The 27313-nt window shown below is 43.3% G+C and overlaps 1 protein-coding gene across 1 annotated transcript; it reads right to left on the bottom strand.

Annotated features, from left to right (window-relative positions):
• On the bottom strand, window positions 1-27313 carry TMEM202 (transmembrane protein 202). Its single transcript, XM_065941979.1, has 8 exons — window positions 27233-27313; window positions 26739-26991; window positions 14642-14791; window positions 13962-14093; window positions 13119-13271; window positions 1161-1379; window positions 395-541; window positions 1-65 (listed from the first exon to the last, which is right to left on the bottom strand). The coding sequence occupies exons 1-8, from the start codon at window positions 27311-27313 to the stop codon at window positions 1-3; spliced, it is 1200 nt and encodes a 399-aa protein (XP_065798051.1).

Here is a 27313-nt window from a genome sequence, read left to right as displayed (position 1 = left end):
TCATGGGAAGACCCATTTGGCAAAGGCCTTCTGCTTTGACTGGAGTAAAGTTGTCAAGGTGGAGCCTGTAGAAAATGGAGACAGAACAAGTAGCAAGTTGCGACATGGGAATTTTCTGGGTGCCAGAAGGGCCTCCAGCCTGTATCTCCACTGTAGTCTCATAGATAACCCTTAGAAATGTTTCCATTGGATTAAGCATTATCTTTTCTGGGTCCCTTCTTCCAAAGGCAATAGCCCTGTCTGGAGTAAAAGTTTATTGAAAACTTTCTTCCCTTTGGGAAGAGATGAGGGTCTTATGATAGCAGTATCATGTAAGGCTTGGAATGATGGCACTGGGAGAGGAAGAAATACAAGGACTCTAGGGACAAACTTTTCCAACGTCATCATGTTGTACCTGAAATGAAACAGAAGATGGCTATGCCCAGATCTATGTAGGTTTTGTCTCCTGGCCCTTTGGTGAGAGAGATGCTGAGCCATATAATAATAACGAGGATGGTGAAGGCAGAGATGAGGAAGAAGGCCCTGGAGAACTGGAGGTAGTCTGCCAGGGGAACGGGAAAAGGAGAGGCTTGACTGGCATGAAGGACACCTGCCCTTACAGAAGGTTGGACAGGGTCTTGGGAAGGGGTGAGGGACAAAGGCCGATGGAATCAGGGCTTGTCTTACATGCAGTGGAGTCAGAGTAAGGAGCCCCCAAGTCGGGGTGGGGGAGGGTGCTTCACAGGCACCCCAAAGGACCCTCTTTCGCCCTCCTCATTGACATATGGAATTCCTTTAACAAGGAAAGAAATAATTTACTCCACAAGGAGGGAAAAGCTGAAATTAGAACCATAACCTTAAGGGGCATGTTATGAATTTACTCTCACATAAAGGCATAAAATGCCTAATATCTCTTTTTTTGAGGGAAGTTGTGAGTGCAAAGGTCAGTAGGCATTAGCTTCCAATGATAAAGGAGCTTTGGCTTTTAAGTCACTGAGGAAGCTTGGATGAGACAAACTCACGCAAGTGTGCCCTGCTTGGAAGCACTGTCCACACGTGCTTGTGAATCAGTGAGGGGGTGTGGGTCAGGGTTGCCAGGAGAAAGGGGAGTGGTGAGCGGTGGGGGCATCTGAGAGCGTGGGTGTACCAAAGGAGGCGGCTGGAATCTGGAAAGTACTCACAGGGGGCCTTCGGAGTGTTGCCCCAGCAGAGATCATAGTAGCATAAGGTCCAGAGCCCCGCCAAGAGTTTCTGCCTGTCCTGCAGCACCCCGAACTGCACCCAGTGTAAAGGGAACAAGCAGAGCAGCAGGACGCAGTTGAAGCCCGCTGAGCAAACACAACGATGGCCAATGTAGCTGCGGCTTTTCTGCAGAAGCGGTGCGAGCGGGGGAGAACTGGCTGCGGTGTGGAAGGGAGGGAAGACATCACGGAAGGAAGCTCAACCCAGGTGTCTCCATCTCCATCTACAGAGAAGTCAAGCCCTGACTTGTGCTGGGGATAAATCCTCCTCCCTCCACACTTCAGGGTGTTTTTCTCCTCTGGCCCCAGCCTCCCACAACTGTTTTTCAATATTAACAACTTATTGAACTGAGATGTATTAATACATCTTTTCTGACCTGAACTTTATTGACTGGAGACGTTTCAACATTCACTTCCCTAACAAATCGCCTGCCACAGGCATTTGTTTCAGCAAAAATCCCCCATTCAATACTGTGTTAATTTAAAAAAATATTCCATTCTACCTCTCCCCAGTTTTTAAAAAATGGAGTGAGTTTTGCCTCTCCTACCTGGACACTTGCCCCATGACACACACAAGCTGCTGCCTTTCAAAGGACTTCAACCCCTACCTGGCTCACAAAAGGCTTTCCCCACCCTGTAAGGCAACCCATCCCAGTATTATTGCCTAGAAAATCCCATAGACGGAAGAGCCTGGTGGGCTACACTCCATGGGGTCACAATCAGTCAGACACAGCTGAGCACACATGCACACACACACACCCCCCCTGTAGGTTGGGTAGCTCATTCTGCTGATGTAAATGCTCTGGAAGGCCGTTTCATTTCCTTCTCTTCTATCCATCCTGGCTTCTGGCTCATTGCCCTAGTCAACTGCCCTAGAACTTAGCCCCCTCCCAACACCCTTTCCTGCCCCTCCCCCACCTAGGGGACAGAAACAGCAGGAGTCAGAACACAAAGCATGGGTACTGTGTCTCTGTCTCATCTGCCAGCTCTGATCCAATCCAAGACTCCCACCCAGGTCTCTGTTGAACTCCAGACTCCTACATCAATCTGCACGGTGACCCCAGATTTCTCACAGACACATCAACACCTAAGAGGTCTGTAAGAAATGGAGTCATCCTCTTTCCATCCTGAACCCCCATCCTGCGCCTTTTTCTTCTTTAAAATATTTATTCATTATTATTATTCTTTTTATTTGGCTGCACAGGATCTTAGTGGCAGCATGCAGGATCTTCAGTCTTCAGTGGGGGCATGTGGGATCTTTAGTTGCAGCATGCAGAATCTAGTTCCTTGACCAGGGTTTGAACCCAGGTCCCCTGCATTGGGAACTCAGCTCTTAGCCACTGCACCACACTAGGGAAGTCCCCCATAGCCTTTTATTATCTCCCACCAGTCAATCACAATGTGTTCTGCCAATTCTACCTCTTTAATGTTCTCAAGCCCACCTTGTATTTTTGTTTCCACTTCTTTAGGATATGTCATCTCAGTCCTGGATTTGCTGCAATGGCCTTGTACCTGGTCTCTCTGCTACCAGGTTTGCTCTCCTTCAGTTTTTTCGCCACAGATTTACCAAGATTGATGTTGTTAATACAAATCTGATTGTGTCTCTCTTTTGCTTAAATTCTCTGATTGTTCCCCACTGCTATGTAGTAAAATTATGTTAGCATGAATCAGTGAAATCCAACAAGATAGAGTTTCTGCTCACTATTCAACCTTATTCAGTGATCCAATCACTCATTTGTGTGAGGTATTGTGTCAGGTACTGAGAGATGCAGCGATTTGTTGGAGATCTTCCACATGCCCCTCCAGATTCGCTCCCATCATTGTTCAAGGAGCTGACCAATTTGGGCTTTTCTTGCCATCCAGCCTCTCATTAAGTTTGACCAATGGCAGGCATGGGCAGAAGATCAGAGGTGTAGAGATCGATGTGTTTTTTCACCGGTTCTCTCCTTAACAGAGTACTACAAGGGTTGTTCATGTCCCTTTCCCTAAGGAGAGTTCCTGATAGGCTAGTCCTCTCCACAGACTCACCCCTTTCTATTCTGGTTACGTGTTCCTTTCATTTACATGATCAGTCTTAGGGGTGGTAATGGCTCTTCTCACTGATGGTTTTCCAAAATCTTTTTTAGTCCTAAGGGTCCTTGTAAATAGTCCCTTAAGTCTTTTAGACTCAGTTTGAGCAAAGCCATCTGTTTCCTACTGGACATGGTCCTTAATGCCATGGAACAAAAAGCCTAGTGACGTCTAGGCTCATTCTCTCCCTCCTTCTTACCTTGTACTCCAAATCATTTTATTCTTCTTGCAGTTTCCTAACCCAACATGGTCCTTCATTTGCACTTGGCGCAAATGTTATCTACCTTGCACATGGTACCTATCACACTTCCCAAGCTATCTTTATTAACTTTAGTCAAGAGTCATTCTTGTCTTATAACATAGATAACTAATAAGAACCTATTATATAGCACAGGGAATTCTACTCAGTGCTCTGTGGTGACCTAAAATGGAAAGGAAATCCATAAAAAGAGGGGCTATATGTACACATTTGGCTAATTCACTTTACTGTACAGTGGAAAGTAACACAACATTTTAAAGTAACTGTGCTTCAATAAACACTTCTAAAATAAATTTTAAAAGTCATTCTACTCTTAACTTTTGAGAGGAGCCTTCTCTGAAACCAGCCCTCAATCCCAGAATTTATGCTCCTACAGCACTTTGTACTTGTCCTTTCATAACCTTCATCGCATAGTTTCGCAATTTGTCTGTCTGTGTCTCCTTCTGGCCTACAACCTCCTTCAGCAGCAGGGACACAGCCTGTTCAGCTGTGTGTGCTCAACATCAGTGCTTGGAACATCACAAGGATTAGGTGCTGTTTCTTTTATTTTTTTTAAAAATTATTCTTTTTTGGCCACACCACGTGGCATGCAGGATCTCTGTTTCCTGATCAGGGATGGAACCCTTATCCCCTGCAGGGGAAGTGTAGAGTCTTAACCACTGGACTTCCAGGGAAGTCCATAGGTGATGTTTCCTGATTGAAAATTAGAAACGTAAAAGAGAAAGACTGGACTTCTGGTTTCCAGTTTGGCATTCAAGGAGCTTGGAAGTTGTCCCTCCATTATAACAACAAGTAAAAAGCTAAACAAGCTGAAAAAAATCAACAACTCTTCTTAGATCACAAACTGTGACCCTGCAGAACTGGAGAGGCAGAAAGGCAAATATAGGAAATTAAAACTTACTAGAGAAGAAACAGCTACAGAAATTAGTACCAGAATAGGAAAATCTGCACTGGAAGTTTCAGTGTGAACAAGTCTGAGAGATTAAAAACTATGGCTCCCTTACAAACTATAATGTATAAAGTAAATAAGGTACAGGGATATATTGCACAGCAATATAGTCAGGAAATATAGCCAACATTTTAAAATAACTATGAACTTTAAAAATTGTGAATCATCATGTTGTACATCTGAAATCTATATAATATTGTAAGTCAACTATACATCAATTAAAAAAAAAAAATATCCACATACTGGGAGGGTGGTGCACTCCAAAGTCCATAGGGACAGAAACCCCTATTACCTGGTCTTAGAGTAACTTTTCATCTGACTATCCATTCCTGTCCTTTATTATCCTTTGTAATAAACCATTAACCATGAGTAAAGAAAGAAAAAATAGACAATGGGACCCATAGAGATGTCCTCACACTTTAGTGGCTTTTACCTCCAGCAACTTAACCAGGTTCTTGCAGTGAATATTAGATAATCCCATACTTTTGGCCCAGGAGAGGGGAAAAGGAACCATTTAAATGGATACAGCCACTCTGGAAGACAGTATGGAGATTCCTTAAAAAATTAGGAATAAAACCACCATATGACCCAGCAATCCCACTACTAGGCATGTACTTTGAGGAAACCAAAATTGAAAAAGACACATGTACTCCAATGTTCATTGAAGCACTATTTAACAATAGCTAGAACATGGAAGCAACCTAGATGTCCATCAACAGATGAATGGATAAGGAAGCTGAAGTACATTTATACAATGGAAGATTACTCAGCCATAAAAAGTAACTCATTTGAGTCAGTTCTAATGAGGTGGATGAACCTAGACCCTGTTACACGGTGTGAAGTAAGTCAGAAAGAGAAAGATAAATATCATACACTAATGTACATATATGGAATCTAGAAAGATGGTACTGAGGAATTTATTTGCAGGGCAGCAATGAAGAAATAGACATAGAGAACAGACTTTTGGACATGCAGGGTTGTGGGGAGGAAGAAGATGGTGAGAGGTAAGGAGAGAGTAACATGGAAATTTACATTACCATATGTAAAATAGATAGCCAATGGGAATTTGCTGTATGGCTCAGGGAACTCAAACAGAGGATCTGTAACAACCTAGAAGGGTGGGATGGGGAGGGAGATGGGAGGGCCATATATATACCTATGGCTGTTTCGTGTTGATATGTGGCAGAAACCAAAAAATTCTGCAAAGCAATTATTCTTCAATTTAAAAATAAATACATTTTACAAAAATGTACCAAAACATTCTGTTCTTCTTAACAAGGACTTCCCTGAGGAGAAACTATCTGGTCAGAACCTAAACTGCTAGGGTTTTATCAGAGTTTAACCAATCTGGGGGAAAGGAAATGTCAAACTTCAGCCTGTTCTGACCTGTGAGGGAAGTGAAATTCCCAACTTCAGCCCGTTCAGATCAGCCGATTGCACCTCAGGGGGAACTGAGAACCACTTGTGAAGCTCACAGTCTAGAAGCATCGCTTCACCGAAAGGCTGGGAATTCCCTGGCGGCTGAGCAGTTAGGGCTCTGCTCTCACTGCCAACAGCGTGGGTTCAGTCTCTGGCTGAGGACCGAGATCCCACAAGCTGTGTGGCACGGCCAAAACAAACAACCAAACAAAAAAACAAAAGGCTGAGATGTAATCACAGGACTATCGGGTGCTTCCCCTTCCTCCACACCTTATCAGCACATTTCTAAAGGCTTGTTTACCACAGTTCCTTTTACCCAGTACATCCTGACCAGCTATCAAGAAAATATCACAAGCTATATTAAAAGGCAAAAAACATAGTTTGGAGAGACAAAACAAGCACCAAAACTAGACTCAGATATGACAGGGATGTTAGAATTATCACACATATTAAAGCAAAGATGATTAATACACTAAGGTGCTAGTGAACAAAGCAGACAGAACACAAGAATAGAGGGGCAATGTAAGCAGAGAGATCGCAATCACAAGAAAAAAACTGAAAAGAAACGCTAGAGGTGAAAAACACAGTAATAGAAACAGAGAATGTCTTTGATGGGCTGAGTAGTAAACAGGACATGGCTGAGGAAATAATCTCAACATGAGAATATATCATAGACACCTCCAAAAAGAAATACGAAGAGAAAAAAGACTGAAAATAATGGAACAGAATCTATGAACTGTGGGACACCTACTAAAGAGGTACCATTCATGAAGTCAGGATGCCGGAAAAAGAAGAAAGAGGAATAAAGGAATATTTGAAGCAATAAGACTGAGAATTTTCCCCAAATTGATGTCAGACACCAAACCACAGATTCAGGAGTTTCAGAGAATATAAAAAGCAGGATAAATGCCAAAAGAAAAGAAAAATTACACCTAGGCATATCATATTTCAACTGCATAAAATCAAAGGTAGCAAAAAAATCTTGAAAGAAGCCAGGGGTGAGAAAGGGAGAAGCACCTTACCAATAAAGGAGCAAAGAAAAGAATTACATCTGAGTTCTCTTCAGACACCATACAAGCAAGAAGAGAGTGGAGTGAAATATTTAAAGTGTTGAGAGAGAAAAAAACCCAACCTAGAATTCTGTAACCTGTGAAATTACCCCCAAAAGTGAAGTAGAAATAAGAACTTACCCAGAGAGACTAACATTGACAGAATTTGTTGTCAATAAACCTGTCTTGCAGGAAATTTTAAATGAAGCGCTTCAGAGGGGAGAAAAATGATACAGGTCAGAAACTTTATATAGAGAAAGGAAAAGCATAAGAGAAGGAATAAGTGAAGGTAAAATAAACACATTCATTTTTCTTATTCTTAATTGATCTAACAGATAATAGTTTAATATAATAACATCAAAAATGTATCACTTATATATACTCATGTATGAGTGAAATTAATGACAGCAATGATATAAATAACAGGAGGGAGGAGTTAGGATTATTTTGTTATTATTAGGTACTTGCACTACCTGTGAGTGGCATAATGTTATTTGAAAATGGAAGTTGAATTAGTTGTAAATGGATTTTGCAAACTCAAAGATAACCACTAAAAAAAAAGCAATAAATACAAGATGTATAGCTAATATGCTAAGGAAAAGACAGAAACAGAATCACATAAAACGCTCTTGCATGCACGTGCTGTCACTTCACTCATGTCCAACTCTTTGCAGCCCTGTGGGCTGTAGCCCACCAGGTTCCTCTGTCCACGGGATTCTCCAGGCAAGAATACTGGAGTGGGTTTGCCATGCCCTCCTCCAGGGGATCTTCCCGATTCAGGGATCAAACCCACATCTCTTAGGTCTCCTGCATTGACAGGTGGGTTCTTTACAACTAGTGCCACTTGGAAAGTCCATAAAATGCTCAATTAGAACCACAAAAGACAAAAATAGAGAGGAAGACAAAGATAAGAACAATGAACAAGGGCAACAAGTAGAAAATAGTGACAAATATGGTAGATATTAATCCGATTATATCAATAATCAATTTAAACATCAATGGTCTATATATACCACTTAGATAACAGAGATTTTTGGAGTGACTCAAAAAAGAAGACCCAGCTCTATGTTGTCTAAGAGAAGCCTAATTAAAATAAAGACACATATAGATAAAAGGTAAAGGGATAAAGATAGATATGCCATACTAACCCTAATCAAATGAAAGTAGGAAGTAATAGTTCCTACTACTACTAGTAATAGTTTCTTAATAAAACTAGACAGAGAAGACTTTAGAAAAGGGAAGTTGTAAGGGATAAAGAGGAATGTTACATAATGATAAAAGGCTCAGTCCCTTAATACATAGCAATCCTTAAAGTGCATGTGCCTCACCACAGGACATGAGCTATATACTGATAAAACTACAAGAAGAAATAGATTAATCCATGATCATAGTTGGAAACTTCAATAGCTCAGTTCAGTTGCTCAGTTGTGTCCGACTCTTTGCAACTTCATGGACTGCAGGTCGCCAGGCTTCCCTGTCCATCACCAGCTCCTGGAGTTTACTCAAACTCACATCCATTGAGTCAGTGATGCCATCCAACCATCTCATCCTCTGTCTTCCCCTTCTCCTCCTGCCTTCAATCTTTCCTAGCATCAGGATCTTTTCAAATGAGTCAGTTCTTCACATTAGGTGGCCAAAGTATTGGAGTTTCAGCTACAGCATCAGTCCTTCCAATGAATATTCAGGACTGATTTCCTTTACGAGGGACTGGTTGGATCTCCTTGCAATCCAAGGGACTCTCAAGAGTCTTTTCCAACATCTCAGTTCAAAAGCATCAATTCTCCGGTGCTCAGCTTTCTTTATAGGCCAACTGTCACATCCATACACGACTATTGGAAAAACCATAGCTTTGACTAGACGAACCTTTGTTGGCAAAGTAATGTCTCTGCTTTTTAATATGCTGTCTAGATTGGTCATGACTTTTCTTCCAAGGAGCAAGCGTCTTTTAATTAATTTCATGGCTGCAGTCACCATCCACAGTGATTTTGGAGCCTCAGAAATAAAATCTGTTGCTATTTCCATTGTTTCCCCATCTGTTTCCCATGAAATTTCAACACTCTTCATCAAAAATGGACAGATCTAGCAGGTAGAACATTAATGAGGACATCATCAACCAAATGGATATAACTGACAATGATAGACCACTTCAGGGCAACAACAGGAGAATTTTTCTTAAATTCATGTGGAATATCCACTAAAATGGACCACATTCTGGGCCATAAAACACACCTTAACAAATTTAAAAGTATTAAAATTATACTGTGTATGCTCTCAAATCACAATGGAATTAAACTAAAATTCAACTTTAGAAAGACAACTAGAAAATTCCCTAAACACTTGGAGATTAAATAACAGACTTCTAAGTAACACACAGATCAAAGAAAAAACTTCAAGAGAACTTAAATTTTTTAAATATTTTGAACTAAATGAAAATGAAGAATAGATCTTGCCAAAATTTGTGGGGTGCAGCAAAAGCAGGGTTTAGAGGGAAATTTATAGCATTGAGTGTATATATTAGTAAAGAAAAATGAAAAAAAAAAAGAAAAATGATCTAAAATCAATAATCTATGTTCCTTAGGAAACTGGAATAGCAGTGAATTAAATGCAAAGTAAATTAAAGAAAAAAATTAATAAAATTTAGAGCAGATAATCAATGAAATGAAATGAACATTTCTTTATATGGTTAGAATTCCTATTTTCAGGCACCAAAAAAATTTTCCTAGCTCTTTTTGTTTCTTTTTCTTCTTGTATGCTCATTCCATCTGACAGTTTTGGGATTTCCTTATTTTGGCCAAAGATCCCAGTACAGGGTCAGGTCTCATAAGATGTTTCAGATTTCCTGTTCTGTTATGACCCAGTTAATGAATCAATGCACAGCGTCGTAAAGCAATGTTGTAATTGTGTCCTTCTACCTCTTTGGTCCTGTAGTTCCAAATAAACTGCAGCCCCGATTTTCTTCTCTTAAAATATCTTTAAAATTAATTTATTTATTCCTTTTTGGCTGCATTAGGCCCTTGTTGTTTTGCATGGGCTGGGCTTTCTCTAGTTGCTCTAGGTACTCTCTAGTTGTGATGCATGGGCTTCTCATCTTAGTGGTTTCTCCTGTTGTGGAGCACAGGCTCGGGGGTACACAGACTTGGTAGTTGAGGCTGGCAGGCTCAAGAGTGTGGGCTTGTAGAGCACCACCGGTTCAGTAACTGTGGTGTAGGGGCTTAGTTGCTTTGCGGCATGTGGGATCTTCACCGACCAGGGATAGAACCCATGATCCCTGCCTTGGCAGGCAGATTCTTATCCACTGCTCCAGTAGGGAAGTCCTCATCTTCTTTTAAGTCCCTAGTTTGAACTAGAGAATTTGAACTAGAGAAATTGAACTGGGAATTTGGCTCTAGTCCATATCTTGAGAAACACTTTTAGTTCTTTTCACTCCACAGAAACTGTCTTCCTGTTCACCTCTGCCAAACTTTTGGACTTTGAGCCCAGTAAGTCTTTGGCTTAACTCAATCACAGCGTTGTGGTTTTGTTATTTTTCTGTTTTTTGAAAATGCTTGTCTTGTTTTGACCTAGCTATACATGTGTATTTCCCCCTTCCCTCTCTCCTTCTCCCTTCATCTGTCATGTAATGTATCTGGAGCAGAGGGGATGTAGCAAAGGGTCATTTAACGAGCCATCCCCCACCTTTTTTTTTTCTTTTTTAGTATTTATTTGGCTGCACCCCCTCTTAGTTGTGCCAAGTGGGATCTTTGAACTTCTTTGTGTCATGTGACTTCTTTAGTTGTGGCATGTGGGATCTATGTCCCTGACCAGGGACTGAACCCAGGCCCCCTGCATTCAGAGCTCAGAGTCTTAGCCACTGGACCATGAGGAAAGCCCCCCGTGAGCTATCTTATTGGAAGTCTATTTAAGCTTTTTAAAGGGATTCTCTGCAAGCAAAGAAAGAGAGTAAGAAGAAAATAGAGCATTCAGTTTCTTCTTATTTATTTGGTTGAGTCAGGTCTTAGTTATGGCCCACAAGATCTATCATCGTGGTGCACCATTTTCTCCAGCACACAGGCTGAGTTGCCCCATGGCATGTGGGACCTTGGTCCCCTGACCAGGGATGGTACCTGTGTTGCCTACATTGGAAGGCATATTCTTAACCACTGAATCATCAGAAAAGTCCCACCACCACTGAATCATCAGAAAAGTCCCAAGCATTCAGTTTCTAAAGGAGCAATGAAGGGATCTCTATGCTTAAAGATCATTCTCTAATAGCAAAGTAGAAAACTTAGTTACTATCCTCTGGTAATAACCAGGGCCTTGATCGTTACTTTCTGAATAGCTAGCATCCTTCCTTCTCATTCACACCTGCTTCCTCTTTCTCACCGCACTTAAAACTTCCATTCCCTGTAGAGTCACCAGTACTCAACTCCCTGTCAAGTTAGTGATATAATTACAGTCTTCAAATCATACAAATAAATAAAACTTGTGAACCCACCAAGTTCTGAATTAGTCAACATGTGGGGTATACTTAGTGTGAGTGGTGACATGAGGAGGGGGAGTTGGACTTGAACTCCATATCTGATAACCAGACAAAGGCCCAGGAATAGCCTGAAGAGCCTCTGAAATGAGGCCTCTGGAAGGAGGGAGACCCTAGACTCTGCCATAACTAAGACCGCCAACATGGAGAGAAGGGTCTTCTAAGGCAGAGTCAAAATGAGGTGTCTCTATATGCATGCGTTTGTGTGTGTCTCTGTGGGTGGGTATACACATGCATGTGCTGCTTAACTCCGACCTTTAAGAATAAAAGCAGAAGTATTAACCTAACAGTCTCCCAGTTACCATCTGGAAATGACTGGGAATTACTGATGGGGGGGCCAGGATTATTAGAGCTGTTATGTTTGTTTTCTACAATGATTATCAATGAATCTTTAAAACAAAAGGATCCCAAGGCTTATCTTTAAGAGCAGCAAGGGGTGAAACCGGCCACTATTCCATCTTATTGCCAGGCTTGAGGAGAAGAAGGATGACCCTCAACTAATGGAAGTGTAGCGGCAGCTACTAAAGAAATAAAAGACAGGATGAATGTCCCAGGACCTTCTGTGTGGAGTCTCGTCTGAGTTTAAAAGGGATCTCTAGCCATCAAAATATTCATGTGATTATCTGAATTCCCCCATCCTTACTTGTCTTACACAGTATATAAAATATGGAGAAAAATTTTAACTTGGTCCACATATATGCTTAGGCTAAAGAAAGTCCTTTAGCCTCATTTAACTTGTAAAGACATAATAGATCCCTAAAGAATCAGAAGGGTCAGAGCCCTATCAAGAATCTGATGAAGTTCACGTTGCTGTATGATAGAAACTAACACAACATTGTAAACAATTATCCTCCAATTAAAAATAAATTTAAAAAGGACAGTATGGCCCTCTTCGCAGAAAAGAGCACACATGAGTTTTGTTTAGAATTTCAGAGTAAAGAAAAAAAGAACTTCAGAGTTTACAGATGTCTGGTTCACATAACCCACAGCTTAGAAAGAAGCTGTCAGTTTACCGAATAGACTATAAGGGTTTCAAATTACCATTCTTCATAGAAAGGGGGGGGTGTCATAAATTCCTCTAAATCTATCCAGCACGTCTCAACTCCTTTGGGTGGTAGGTAATATCTCCACTGATATTCATTCCATTTCTGGTAATGATGCCCAATTCAGATTCAACAATAGTGTGCAAATGCCTTGCATCCTGAGTATTCCCAAGGCCACACATGGCAAAGAAAAGTTCAAACAAAATTTGGTGACATTTTCCTGCATGCACCATTCTGGTCTGTGAAATCCCTGATTCCCAAGAGAGGTCTGATTCAATGCACTGCCATCTATTGCTAGTTTCTTTCATCCATGTACCTAAATATTCATGCTTTCTTTTAGCGACTTTTTCTTCTGTGAGTTTTCATTATTTGCTTTATGACTATCATACACATTTTGGATGCAACATACACAAAAGACATTTCATCAGCTTTAATGCTGTCCCCTTCAGTAATATGGACATGATATTAGGAGAGTTTCCTCAAATTTGCACAATCATTCCCTACTCAGTTAGCTTCTCCCCTGTTTTTAAGTCAAGCAATAGTTAGGTTGTCTTATCAGTCACAGTTCTATATTTGATGGGTGTTGGTCTCACTCGAAGATTCTATCTGAAGCTCTGACCGGTCATCTTCAACTGGCAGAGTCACTGGACCAAATCCCAGCCTTGACTTTTCTGTAGGAACTGCAGTGATGTCTTGATCCAAAGGAGGAGATCTGGAAGTTATATAATTGAGGAAGGAGACAATCCCTAGGGGAAGAGAAGAATTCTTGGTGAGTTTCAAGAGACAGATGGTCTTTTGGCTTTGAAAATTCTAACTCATTCTTTCAATACTCAGCTCACAAGGGCTCTTTTCAGTGAAGTCAATCCCCTGCCCACCCCTGCCCCCCGCCAGCACTCTCATTTCATTTCTGTACTTCTTCCATGGTTAGGACAAAGCTTGAACCTCCTGGGTGCAAATCATTGTTCCTGCTTTCTGTATGATGCTGGCAAGTGTCTCAACCCATCTGTGCCTCAGTTAGTAGAAAAGTGAAAGTGAAGTTGCTCAGTCGTGTCCAACTCTTTGCGACCCCATGGACTGTAGCCTACCAGGCTCCTCCGACCATGGAATTTTCCAGGCAAAATGGAAATGGTTGCCATTTCCTCCTCCAGGAGATCTTCCCAACCCAGGGATTGAACTCTGGTCTCCCGCATTGTAGGCAGATGCTTTACCGTCTGAGCCACCAGAGAAGCCAGTTAGTAGAACAGGTTACTAATTCTAGATTTTTTTTCAGACTCCAAAATGCATGTTTTCTTTACTATACCACACTACCTCTTGAGGTATGAATGTTCTTAATAGGAACAGTTAGTGCTTCTGTTTCTCCTAGATTCCTCCTCCCTTTGGAGAACTGATTTCCCCTTCCATCCTCCTAGCTTAAGGCAGGAAGGGGACTGACTCACCCGCAAACAAGTATATGAAGTCACTCCCCCAATTAACCTGATAGGGCCATAGGAGAGCTGACTCCATCGTTTCCGAACTATACAAGTCGACCTGTTCCATAAACAGGATGAGGCAGAGCAGCAAGCAGGAGGCTAGGACCAGAAGAAAACATGTCACATCCCTCAGTGTCTTTAATTTGCCTTGACTGCTACCCCCAATTCTTCTGCTTCCAGACACCATATTATTTGTCATTGTTGTTTAGTCGCTAAGTCATGTCCAACATTTTTGCAACCCCATGGACTGTAGCCTGCCAGGTTCCTCTGTCCATGGGATTTCCCAGGCAAGAATAACTAGAGTGGGCTGCCATTTCCTTCTCCAGGGGATCTTCGCCACCCAGGGGTCAAATCCACGTCTTCTGCATTGCAGGCAGATTCTTTATCACTAAGCCACTGGAGAAGCCCCTACACCATATTACATAGAAAGGAGATAAAATCTAACCAACGGACTGACCAAGGTGAGGCCTCTTCCCCGGGTTAAGTTAACTAACGTGTTTCATACAGTAAGACAGAGCAGGTAGCTGGCAACTTGATGGAATGAAGAAGAGAAAGGGAATAAGAAAAAGAGGATAAAAACCCACCCAGAGGCAATTTGTTCCCTCAACAATTTTGCCACAGTACTACCGGGCCATCTAGGTCTGTACCTGAGATGAAGCTGAGCATGGATACCTTCAGATCCAAGTTACCAGTCATCCTTCCTCTTCTAGGGAGGCAAGAACTGAAGAGCCAGCCAAGGACAACAAGTATGGTGAAGACAGAGATGAGGAAGAAGGCCCTGGAATATTGGAGGTAATCTGCCAAAGAGAAGGAGAGGCGTGGTTAATCCAGCTGGGAGCCTCTCCTGAAGAAAACCAGTCTTAGAGAAGGGAGTGAAGACTAAAGAGGATGAAACTGAACTTGCTATGTGGCATCCAGGGCACAAGCAAGAATCTTTCCCAGTTCTTCATTGATATTTGGAATTTTTTACTATGAAGGCAAAACCTTCACTGTAAAACTAAAGATACTATACAAATAGTTCTGGGTAGGTTAACACAGTAACTTAGATGTAGACCAGCTTATAAGAGGTGTGACCAATATTACAACACATGTTTAAACTTTTCTTGCTCCTAATTCTAACTCTAAAAGTAATCCATACTCAATATAGCATTGACGGGACTACAAAAGTGCCAAGAAAAAGGAATAATATCAGCCATATTCCAACTATCCACAGACAACCATTGTTAGCATCTTATTTGGTTTCTTTCTGGTATTTTTCTATCCCCTGTACATAGTCGACATGATACTGAATAGTGATTTTTTTAAAAGAGATTATGCAGTAAGATTTTTCTCAGATCATCTGCTATAAACATCACATTCAATGGCTACAAGATAGTCTATCATATCAACATACTTTGCTTAATGATTTTACCATTGTTGGAGTTTGTTTCTACTTATTTTTCTCTTTTAAATGTATCTGGCATGAACCATCAGCCTGTGACTATAAAATGAAGTCACATTTACCTTAACTCCCATATCATAATGATTTCAAGCCCCCAATTTACTGGATTGCAGGAATTTAACACCCCATAAATATCTCCTTTTTTTTCTTAGTCTCTCAAGGCTCCATCTCACGTGTGTTTGAGGACAGGTCTGCTAAGGTTCTTTTACTCCAATGCCCTGACCCTGGGGCCATAACACTCCTCTTGCTCATCTCTTGGCTCCAGGGCTCTGATCTCCTTGGTTCTGCCCCTTCAGACTGGGTTTGGTAAGAAAGAAGAGAGAACATGCCAACCCTTACTGTTTTTTTTAAGATTTATTTACTTATTTATTTTATTTTTTGGCTGTGGTGGGTGTTCATGGTTGCCCTCAGGCTTGTGGTGAGTCGAGTGGGGGGGCTCTTTGTTGGGGTGTGCAGGCTTCTCATTGTGGCAGCTTCTCTTGTTGCAGAGCACAGGCTCTAGGTGAGTGGGCTTTAGTAGTTGCAGCACATGGGTTCAATAGTTGCAGCTCATGGGCTTTGTTGCTCCTCGGCATAGGATTGTCCTGAACCAGGGATGGATTGAACCTGTGTCCCTTGCATTGCAAGGTCCACTGGACCACCAAGGAAACCCCGCCAACCCTTACTTTTTGCTACTATATCCCTAACACGAAATAGATCCTTCGCTTGACTTTCCCCAGCAATACAGAAGAATTCTTCTGTATTTTATCTTCCCCAGTTTTACAGAAGAATTAAGAAATGGAGTAACTTACAAGTAGATATATCTTTACTGAGGTACCACAGATCTACCAATATCTTCAATTTCTTTATAAGGTGCTTCCTCATCTAGCTTATTTTCTGTCTCAATGTAACAAGGACCAGCTCATCCCTACCAGGAAAAGTTCTCTAAGCACTTTTATGTCTAAAAAGTCAAGTCCAACTTCGAAGTAACCTTAAAGAGAAGACTACTAAGCTTATCCTAGTCCACAAACTGCCTCTTAAGTTTTATTTTGTCTAGAACATACCACTGGCTAACAAAATCAATAACAGTAATTTCCATTAAGAGAAACCACCCTCTTACCCACTCCAATATTCTTGAGCTTCCCTTGCAGCTCAGCTGGTAAAGAATCCACTTGCAATGTGGGAGACCTGGGTTCGATCCCTGGGTTGGGAAGATCCCATGGAGAAGGGAAAGGCTACCACTCCATTTTTCTGGCCTGGAGAATTCCAAAGGGGTCGCAAAGAGTCAGACAAGACTGAGCAACTTTCACTTTCACCCTCCTGCCCACAGAGGTCAGGTGTTATATGGCCCCAACAAGTTAGCCACATTAAAACATGATAACCCAAGGGCAGCACATTTTCTGAAAACTAGGTCATTCAGAATTAGCCAGTTAGGGGTTTCCCTGGGGGCTTAGTGGTAAAGAATCCACCTACCAGTGCAAGGGACGTGGGTCCGATCCCTGATCCGACATGATCCCACATGCCTGGAGGCAGCTAGGCCACTGCTCCACAGCTATTGAGCCAGTGCTCTAGAGCCCTAGAGCTGTAACTACTGAGTCCCTGTGTCACAACTAGCGAAACCCAAGAGCCCTAGAGCCCGTGCTGTGCAATAAGAAGCCACTGCAAAGAGAAGTCCATGCACCTCAACTAGAGTGTAGCCTCCACTCACCACAACTAGAGAAAGGCCCATGCAGCAGCAAAGATTCACACAGCCAAAAATAAATAAATAAAATTATATACAGAACTAGCCAGCTAGAGTCATCAGCTAGATTGAGCTGCATGAAGCCCAGTGTGATAAGCATCTTTTGCAGTATTGAGCCTGTAGTCTCCATGGGCCCTCACAGCGCTTGTCTCAAGCCCTGGACCCTTGCCTACAACTCCTTTGACTATCATTAGTAGGACCAAGGAAAGGTACCAGTTTAATTCCTGTGCTTGGATATCTGGATTTGGGGCTGACTGATGCTACTTTCCTCTTTCACTTGCTTGAACCAAGAAGATATAAAGCTAGCCTGGGATATCCGCCTTTCCAGGCACTTATATACTAAAAAACAGGAAAAACTGAGCTGTAAGTAAAATAAATCATAAACAAAGTGAAGCGGCAAAGGCATTCAGGAGAGACTGAATGACTAGTTGGCTTGATTTTCTTTGCCTGAGATCACAGTCTCCTCTGGAATCCCCTGAGGTCCAGAAAACTTCCTGCCTTTGGGAGTTATGAGATTCTTCCGAATCTCTATAAAGAAGTTCACTCTTCAGCTTATGCTGGTTCACATGAGTTCTGATATTTAAAAGACAAAAGAGGACTAAGATACCCAGTCTAACTCCCGTCTAAGATGCTACAGTCTAGTCTTTCTTCTACCACGAGGGGAAGACTACTTTCACATTCTTCTTAACCATCTTTTCACTCTCAATTTCTCATCTCCTGAAAACTCCATAAACAAGATCACTCACAATTCCAGGAGAACAACTAAAGATTTGCAGCATAGTATAGTCTAAACCCTTACAGGAATCATGTGTACCAGTCATAATGATATGCAACAAATTATCTAACCAAACTAAGCACTTAGCTTCAGAGTCTAAAACAGCTGCATTTGGCTAACTTCATACTTTTTAAAAAAAATTCATGTAACAAAACCAAGGTCTGAAAGCTGAATTCAAGCCTCTACATCCTGTAAGAAGAAATCATATTTTAGCTTTTAAACAACAATTTTTAAAAATTAAATTATTTATTTTTGGCTGCACTAGGTCTTCGTTGTGGCAAACAGGGGCTACTCCTCATTGTGGCGTGTAGGCTTCTCAACGCGGTGGCTGCTCTTATTGCGGAGCTTCGGCTCTAGGGTGTGTGGGTTTCAGTAGGCATGGCTTGCAGGCTCCAGAGCACAGTCTCAGTAGCTGTGGCACACAGGCCTAGTTGTTCCATGGCATGTGGGATCTTCCAGGACCAGAGATCGAACCCGTGTCTCCTGCATTGGCTGGTTATTCTTCACCAATAAGCCACCAAGGAAGCCCTAACCAACAGTGTATATGGCAGCTTATCTGTTAATGTTTCAAAAATGTTAGAACCTGTTACAAAAGTCCCTACTTGTACATGTCAGTAAGAAATCTTGGTCCAGAGAGGAGTGCCCTAGATAGAAGGAGCACCCATGTGGGTCACCTGTACCCAAACATTTCTAAGCTTTCTTTAAGGACATGCATTGATGTGGACTTGGGTTGCAGGAATAGCAAAACAAGCCCCCCAGTTAAGGAAGACAATGAAGCCAGTATCCTGGAAGAGACATCACTTTCAATTTGGCAGAGAAGTCCAAATCACTTGACAAACTTGGTAAGACCCTTGCTGGTCTTCTTAGTATCATCCCAGTTGGTGATTCTGTACTTCAGAGCATCACCAGGCAGCATGTGAAAGCTGCCAGGACAGGAGGGGGCACTAGCCAACCAGAAAGAAGTGGCGTTTCTCAGTGAATCGAGAAACCGTGGGCAGCCTGTAATTGATGGGCAAGATCCCCTTCCATTATTAGGAAAGTAAAACTTTGCCCAAGAGTTTCTGGAAAGTGAAAGGTGTAGAGCTGTAAGCCACCCCACTCTTGTGAACAAATAGGCTTGGTTCACGTGAGATGCTCATCTCTTTTAAGGCTGTTGACACCCCAAAAGGAAGCAGTGGGGAAGCAAAGACAACACGAGATGAAAGAGCATGCTGGTCCTGCCTTCTGAGAGGGCCCACACTCTGTCTGTGGAGTGTGTTTCTCTCTAAATAAATCCACTTCTTTCCTATCCCTTTGTCTTTCCCTGAATTCTTTCTGTGATGAGGTGTCAAGAACCCGAGCTTCAGCATTCCCTGGTGGTCTAGTGATTAAGAACTGCCTTGCAATGCAGGGGAAACCTGTTCGATTCCTGGTCTGGGAAGATCCCACATGTCGAGGGGCAACTAGGCCCCTCAGCCACAACTACTGAGCCTTCACTCTGGAGCCTACAAACAGCAACTGCTGAAGGCCTGAGTGCCCTAGGCCCTGTGCTCCACAACAAAGAAAGCCACCACAATGAGAAGCCCATACGAAGAGTAGCCCCTGCTCTTTGCAACTATAGAAAGTCCACGCACAGCAACAAACACCCAGTGCAGCCAAAAAACAAACAAACAAAAAAAAAACCTGAGCTTCATTAAGTCCTGAAACTAGGAACCAAGGCCCCCACTCACATAGAGGATGGTGACTTCAGCCTGAGCACAAGCTTCCTAAAACACCACCCTGTTACCTCACCACCAACCAATCAGAAAAAAGTCTGCACACAGTGGAAGATAATGAAGGCTCTGACCTCCTTCCCAAATGATTCTCCCTTTAGAGACATTCATAGATATAAAATATATAAATTATATGCACTCTTTGCGACCTCATAAACTATAGCCCATCAGGCTCCTCTGTCGATGGGATTCTCCAGGCAAGAATATTGGAGTGGGTAGCCATCCCCTTCTCCAGGGGATCTTCCTGATCCAGGGATCGAACCCATGTCTCCTGCCTTGCAGGTGGATTCTTTACCACCTGAGAAGCTTTCATGGTGGAGCAGAATCTTCAGAGCTGGTGTCTGGACACATGCCCACCTTCTCTCCGGGTTGCTAGGTTCCTCAATAAAGCAAACCTTCCTTTTCCAACAATAACAACAACAAATGAAGAAGAAAGAGCAGCGTAGTGAAGTCATCTGGTAATGAGATGTTCCAAGAGGGCTCCCCTCACTTCACTCTAGTTCCTTCAGCAAAAATCAAAGCCAGAACAGGGTACAGTGCTCCAAAGGAATCTAGCCCCTTTCAACTCTGAAGGAGCCAGATTGAGTGGATGGAGAAGGGAAGTAGACATTGACTTTGAGGATGAGGAAGGTGCTGCCAGAGACAAGCAGAGGAATCAGTCCACTTATTTAGCCAAATTTAAACCTCCAAGCTGCTGCCATGGTGCCTTCATTCCAGGAGCATAAGACCAAAACTCCCCCAGGCTCAGGGGAAGTGCCCAAAGGAGGTGGTTTTGGAATACAAGAGATATTGGATGGATACCTAGCACTCTGGAAAGGAAGTTCTGAAACCTTCTTTGTATTTAGATTCACTTGTACTTGGTTGATACACCAGAATCAAACATCCCTACACAGTTTGTGGGTGTTTATTGTGTGATGGTTCCCAGAGTCCTGGATCTGAACCAAAGACCCAGGCTTTCTTCTCTACCCTGTGCAAAACAGTTCAAGTTCCTCTCATTGGCAACACACATTCCTTTATATTATGGTCTGATCTCACTTATGCTGTGTAGGAAATTAGCAGAAAGGTCTGTTGCATGCTGAGACCTAGTAGTAGAAATGAAGGATTGCATCCTTTACCCCCATTGTTTCTTCATCCCATCACCAATACAGCACAGAGGTTATCAGTTATCTAGAACCAGAGGAAGAAAGAAGTAGAGGAACAATGGCCTAGGTAAGTCTAGGACGGAGGAACATGAACACACACGTTTTTGAGCCCATCTGAGATAGCCCCAGTTAAAGTCTCAGAATTGACTGGGGACACCATGGGAGAGGTGGCTAAATTTTTGCAATTCAGTAGGTAAAAGTTTGCAGTTCTTGAACTTGGGCAATAATAGATGATAGGGTCCACATGGGGTCTCACTGATGGCTCATTATGTCGATCTCGCAAACAAAGAACAAATCACAGTGAACCTTGAGACTGACCAAATTCCCCAAATGGCATCCTGTTATCTCACTTGCGCCTATCTTCCCAAAGCTGCGAGACCACCAGATTCCAGACCTCCAGCTATGTGACCATCCCTTTAGAGAATTTTTCATTGGCGGGGTATAAGAAGGACTCGTCAGAAAGGGACAACGCTGGTTCTCCTTAAGGGCCAGTGACTCTCTCTTTTCCCTATAATAAATTCCCTTTTCTTGCCTGACTGCCCAGCTGGTTCTCTTTTTCTCTGCACTCGTCTTACATTCTGGTGCGGAAAGCGGGGAGGGAAGATCCAGCGCAACTGGGTGGGCTCCTCTCACAAGCCCACCCCTCCCTTGGACCTGGCCGAGAAACTGAGGCGAACTCCAGGATGGGACTTTCCACTTGCCTTGCTGGACTGACATCCACACACCAGCCCGCATTTCATCCATGGGTTACCAGGGTGAGTGAAATCCCATTCCCTCGGATCCTCTCTCTCTCACTTCATTTCCAAGTCCTAGTACTAGGCGGGAGGATCCCCACTGCCCTCGGGCCCTGGACCTTGTGCCCCGTCTGACTCTGAAATAGGGGATGCCCATTTCAAAGCAGACTATTGTTACTCTCAGAGAAAATCCTGAGAATGGGGATGCCTTTTCTCTCGGATCTTTCTCCTCGCTTTCTCTCGCCCTTGTCTAACCTCCCTATTCAGCCGCAATGGGAAATTTTCAATCCCTGCTCTCAAAATCTATTCCTCTAGGATGCCTTTTACCAAAACCTAAAAGCTTTGGGCTTCCAAGTGGAGATCAGACCAAAAAGACTTATTTACTATTCTAACACTGCCTGGCCGCAATACAGCCTTGATAACACGTCCCAATGGCCAGAAAACGGAACTCTCAATTAAAATCCTCTGCGGGACTTTGATGACTTCTGCCGCCACAATGGTAAGTGGTTAGAAATCCCTTAAGTCCAGGCTTTCTTTGCTCTTCGCTCTTGACCCCCTCTGTGAATCCTGTTCTACTTCTCAAATACTCTTAGCCCACTCTGGGCCACATCCTCCTAATACAATGTTTCCTGATCCCTGTTCAGACTTTTCTTCTTCTTCCTTCGACCCTGCTGACCACAGCCCACCCCCGAGCACTCCTGATCCTCTTGCAGCCGCTCCAGATCCAGTTCCACAACCTCTACCTTACAAACCCTCCTACCTTCCTCCTTCTCAATCACAGGCCTCAGCTCCCAACCCCCCTCCCCAGACCTCAGCCCCACCCTCTACCCTGAGGGTCCCAAGGCTTTACCCCGACCTCCCTAGATCCCCTCCCTGTACCCGTCCAGAACAACTTTAAAACAGGAAGCTTCACCGCAGGACCCCACTCCTTCCCCTGCCCCACTCCTCCCTTTAGGGGAAGCAGCTGCAGCAGAAGGCTTTGTTGGGGTTCATGTCCCATTCTCCCTCACCGATCTATCTCAGGTTGAAAAGCGTCTTGGCTCCTTTTCCTCAGACCCTGATAATCATCTAAAAGAATTCAAGTATCTTACCCAGTCTTATGACTTAACCTGGCATGATATTTACATCATCCTTTCCCCCACTCTTTGCCCAAGCCTCTCAGGCGCATGCTGATGAGATATGCAGGACATAGGACACTCAGCCCGTAGGGGCCACGGCTTCCCCGCCCCCGAGATGATCCCAGCTGGTATTATCAGGCAGGGAGACCCGGAGGAGCAGCCTGTAATCATATGATTGCTTGCCTTATTGTGGGCCTTCAAAAGGAAGGGCATAAGGCTGTCAACTTTGATTAAACTCTGGGAGATAACTCAAAGACTAGGCGAAAACCCGGCACAATTTCTAGCCAGCTTAATGGAAGCGCTACAAAAATATACAAAATTAGACCCATTTTATCTCCTAGTCGTTCGCAGATATCCGAAAGAAACCAAAAAAGGCAGAAGAAGGCCCGCAAACCCCTCAACGAGACCTTTTAAATTTAGCCTTTAAGATTTTCAATAACTGGGAAGAACAGGCAAAACTAGAGAAGGCCCAACAAGATCAGGCCAAATACTATCTTTTAGCCACTGTCCTACACAGCACCAAGCCTCCATCAACCAGCAAAGAAAGGAAGCCACCCGGGCCCTGTTTCAAATGCAGCAAAGGCCACTGGGCCCGCTCATGCCTAAAGCCAAGGCTTCCTCCAAGTCCATGTCCCAGCTGTGGCATCAAGGGACATTGGAAGGTCGACTGCCCAACTCCCTCTCCAGGGATCCGGACATCCCCTCCTGGTCCCGAGCAGGAGTTCTCCACCGCAGCTCTGCTCAGCCTCCTCAGACTCACCACTGAAGACTGAAGGTGCCCAGGGCCCCTGACCCCAACTCTTATCACATCTATGGAGCCCAGTGTAACTCTTCCAGTGGCAGGATCATTTACGAGCCGTCACCAACCGAACTATCCACAAATTACTTCTCACTCAGATTATCAAAAACTTCGACCTCACACAAATCCCCTTGACCCACATTCCAGCCTTTTCTTATCTCACCTCCATGATGCCCCTGTCCTGCAGGAAGCAGTTACAGAAGATTGACCTTCGGCCCTTATCCTAAATCAAAAAGGCTGGAATGATAGAGTCCACATGGAGTCTCATTGATAAGATGGCTCATTATGTCGACCTCGCAATCAAAGAATAAATCACAGTGATCCTTGAGATTGACCAAATTCCCCAAGTGGCATCCTGTTATCTCACTGGCGCCTATCTTCTCAAAGCTGCGAGACCACCAGATTCCAGACCTCCAGCTACGTGACCATCCCTTCAGAGAATTTTTCATTGGTGGGGTATAAGAAGGACCCCGTCAGAAAGGGAGGATGCTGGTTCTCCTTAAGGGCCACTCACCCTCTCTTTTCCCTCTAATAAGTTTCCCTGTTCTTGCCTGACCCCTGGCTCGCTCCCTTTTTCTCTGCACTTGCCTTACAATTGCATGTTATTATTACAGGCTGATGAAACCTAGACATACGGATAACATTTGGGGCATTCCTAATGAAATCTGTATTGCAGATTAATTACTGACCTAGAATTAGGACTAGTTAACATTGAAATGAGCTTCCCTGGTAGCTCAGCTGGTAAAGAATCCACCAGCAATGCGCGAGAACTGGGTTTGACCTCTGGGTTGGGAAGATCCCCACCCAGTCCAGCATTCTTGCCTGGAGAATGCCCACGGACAAAGGAGCCTGGTGGGCTACAATCCATGGGGCCACAAAGAGTCGGACACAACTGAGCGACTAAGCATAGCACAGCACACCATTGGAAATAGGGTGGATACTTGACTTACAACTGTGTACTTAAAGAACTCGGTTGACCTTCTCCAAACAATAGTTGGCCTCATAGGTGAATTCAAGGCTCCAAGACATAAACTACTGCTTTAAGTGACAACATTTCAAGATTCTGATTCACTAAAGATTTAAATAGGGGCTTCCCAGGTGACTCAGTGGTAAAGAATCTGCCTGCTAATGTAGGGAACACAGGTTTGATTCTTGGTCTGGAAACATCCCCCATGATGTGGAGCAACCAAGCTCAGGCATCACAAGTACTGAACATGAGCTCTACAGCGGGGGAGCTGCAACTCCTGAGCCCATGTGCAGCACCTCCTGAAGCCCACATGCCCTGGAGCCCATGCTCTGCGAAAAGAGAAGCCACTGCAATGAGATGCCCACTCACCTCAACTGGAGAGAAGTCCACATGGTAACGAAGACCCAGTACAGCCAAAAATAAACCAATCAAATTATTAAAATATGTTAAACAATAATCTCAAAGCCTGAGGTTTAGCCTGGGTACCCAGTAACATAAATACAATTGCAGCTTAATGTGTATGCCTATATCTATTTTATTTTTATTTTTTTGGCCGCACCATGAGGCATGTAGGATCTTTAGTTCCCCTAACCAAGGACTGAACCCGTGTCCTCTGCAGTGGAAGCAGTCTTAACCAATGGACCACTAGGGAAGTCGCTATGCCTGTATCTCTTACTCCATTTCTCTAGAAATGAAGTTAGTGAGCGTAAATCTCTGGATGCACTTACATGCTGCTTTGGTTGTTCCTCATGGTGTGAGAGTGCACACATGGTGTGAGAGTGCATTGTGCACGGATATTACCATTTACACATCTCTGTTAATATCATGGCTAAACATCCTATCTCACTGTTCATTTGATTTGCTGTTCTTTAATGACGGATTGAGGTTGTTTGTTAGACATATGTAGTGTCTGTTTTGTAAATTGCTTTATTTATGGAGGTATTTTATTTATTATAATAAAAACTTGTATATCATCTAATATATATTAAGGCCATTAACCTTCTATCTTTCATATTTGTTGCAATTATTTTCTCTAGTTTTTAGTTTTAGTTGAAGATGCAGCTGAATTTTCTGCCTGCATTTCATTTTAGCTCCTTCTGAAGATCTCATTTTAGGATCCTATCCCTTAGTTCTAGATACTAAATATGTGTGCATGGATGCTAAGTTGCTTCAGTTATGTCCGACTCTTTGCGACCCTATGGACTGTAGCACACTAACACTCCTCTGTCCATGGGATTCTCCAGTCAAGAATATCGGAGTGGGTTCCTGTGCCCTCCTCCAGGGATGGAACCCACGTCTCATGTCTCTTGTATTGGCAAGTGGGTTCTTTACCACTAGAGCTACCTGGGAAACCCATACTAAATATAAGCCCATGCCAAATAGGTGATACTCCACTTCAGGGTTGGATAGATGTCCCCTCCCCCCAAATCTTGGACTCCTGTTCACCTTCGGAGGAATAAACACTTTACTCATGTATGCTTTCTTTCACAGTACCTGTTCTTTTGTATAAATATATCTCTTGGTGGATGTTGGGGAAACTGTATAGTACAGTTTTTGCTTTCCTCTAAGTCTTAGTTCTGGTTGAAAAACTTCATGCATATGGTATCTTCTAGCCTTAGAAATTTATTTTTAATATATTTATTGTTTTGGCTGTGCCGGGTCTTAGTTGTGGCATGCAGGGTCTTGTAGCCTGACCAGGGATTGAACCTGGGCCCCCTGCATTGGGATTCTTAGCCACTGTACCACTAGGGAAGTTCCTCTGGAAATTTATTTTTTAATATTATGTGTTGCATCTTCAGATTTACTTAAGTTCACAAAAACTTGACAATTTATTCTCTAAATATCTGGCATTTGATATACTACATATCTGATATGCATTCAACTTCTCTTCTACAGTTAGCAGAACAAACTGACCTTGAAAGTAAAATTGACGGAGGCTGAGACACTTTGCTTTATCTTCCAGCTATGATCCAGCACTCCTATTTCTGCAAACCACATTAGACTAACAATCTCATTGCATCACAAGAACAGCTCATAAATGACAAACAAGTTCTTCCCAGAGAGTAAAAGACCATCAGCTCATAATTTGGGAGAGGAAATGACCTGAGGTATGAAGGAGAAAGGGTACACCGAGGATACCAGAGAAAAGGAGGTCCGTGTTCACAGTCTGGCTGAGATCCCTTCTGGACTCAGAGAGGTGAAGGTCAAAAGATCTTGGAGGAAAAAAGACGAAGAGGCAATGTGGCAGGAAATTCTGGAATTGTGGGGCCTGCAGCATTCAATCCAGTGACACTCACAGGGTGGCTTGGGTGTGTGGCTCCAGCACAGCTCACGGTTGCATGAGATCCAGAGTCCTGCGTAGAGCTCAAGGCCATCATTGATCACCAGGAACTGCACCCAGTTCAGTGGGGACATGCAGATCAGCACTAGGAGGCTAAAGCCACAGAGGCTGCCACAGAACATTCGGATGTAGCCGTGTGTCTGATCCACATGCTGCTGTCGCCTCTTGGGTGGCATCAAGGCACTCGGATGTTGCGTGGGGAGGGTAGGCTACAAGGGCGAGGGATGAGGGAGATATTGCCTACCCAAGAAGATAACCCTTAATCCCCTGGGTCTCCTGCTCTTCCCTACCTCAAGTACCCCCACATGTGAGATTGGGACATCTCTCCCTACCCCTTCCATAAAAAACAGGTCAGGGTCATCTTTTCCCTGTCTTTAGGACACTCTGTCTAGACCCACCTCTAAACAAGTCCTCTTCTTCCCATTGAACTACAACTAGGTATCTCCTCACCCTTTTGTATCTCCGGTCCCCCTTGACTTTGGGAACCTCGGGATAGTAGAAGGTGAAGACTGTTTGCTCTTCCCTCTCCAT

This window comes from Muntiacus reevesi, chromosome 7, assembly GCF_963930625.1.
Source record: "Muntiacus reevesi chromosome 7, mMunRee1.1, whole genome shotgun sequence".
NCBI lineage: Eukaryota > Metazoa > Chordata > Mammalia > Artiodactyla > Cervidae > Muntiacus > Muntiacus reevesi.
This window is presented reverse-complemented; position numbering and strand designations above follow the sequence as displayed.

Excerpts from the sequence above, each read along its gene's own strand:
- TMEM202 (XM_065941979.1), bottom strand. The coding sequence starts at position 27,313 with ATGGAGAGGGAAGAGCAAACAGTCTTCACCTTCTACTATCCCGAGGTT. Across the intron at positions 1,380-13,118 it reads GCTTCAGATAGAATCTTCGA|CCAGTTCTCCCCCGCTCGCA; the intron begins GTGAGACCAACA and ends TCCACACCGCAG. Across the intron at positions 542-1,160 it reads CAACACTCCGAAGGCCCCCT|ACTACCTCCAGTTCTCCAGG; the intron begins GTGAGTACTTTC and ends TTCCCCTGGCAG.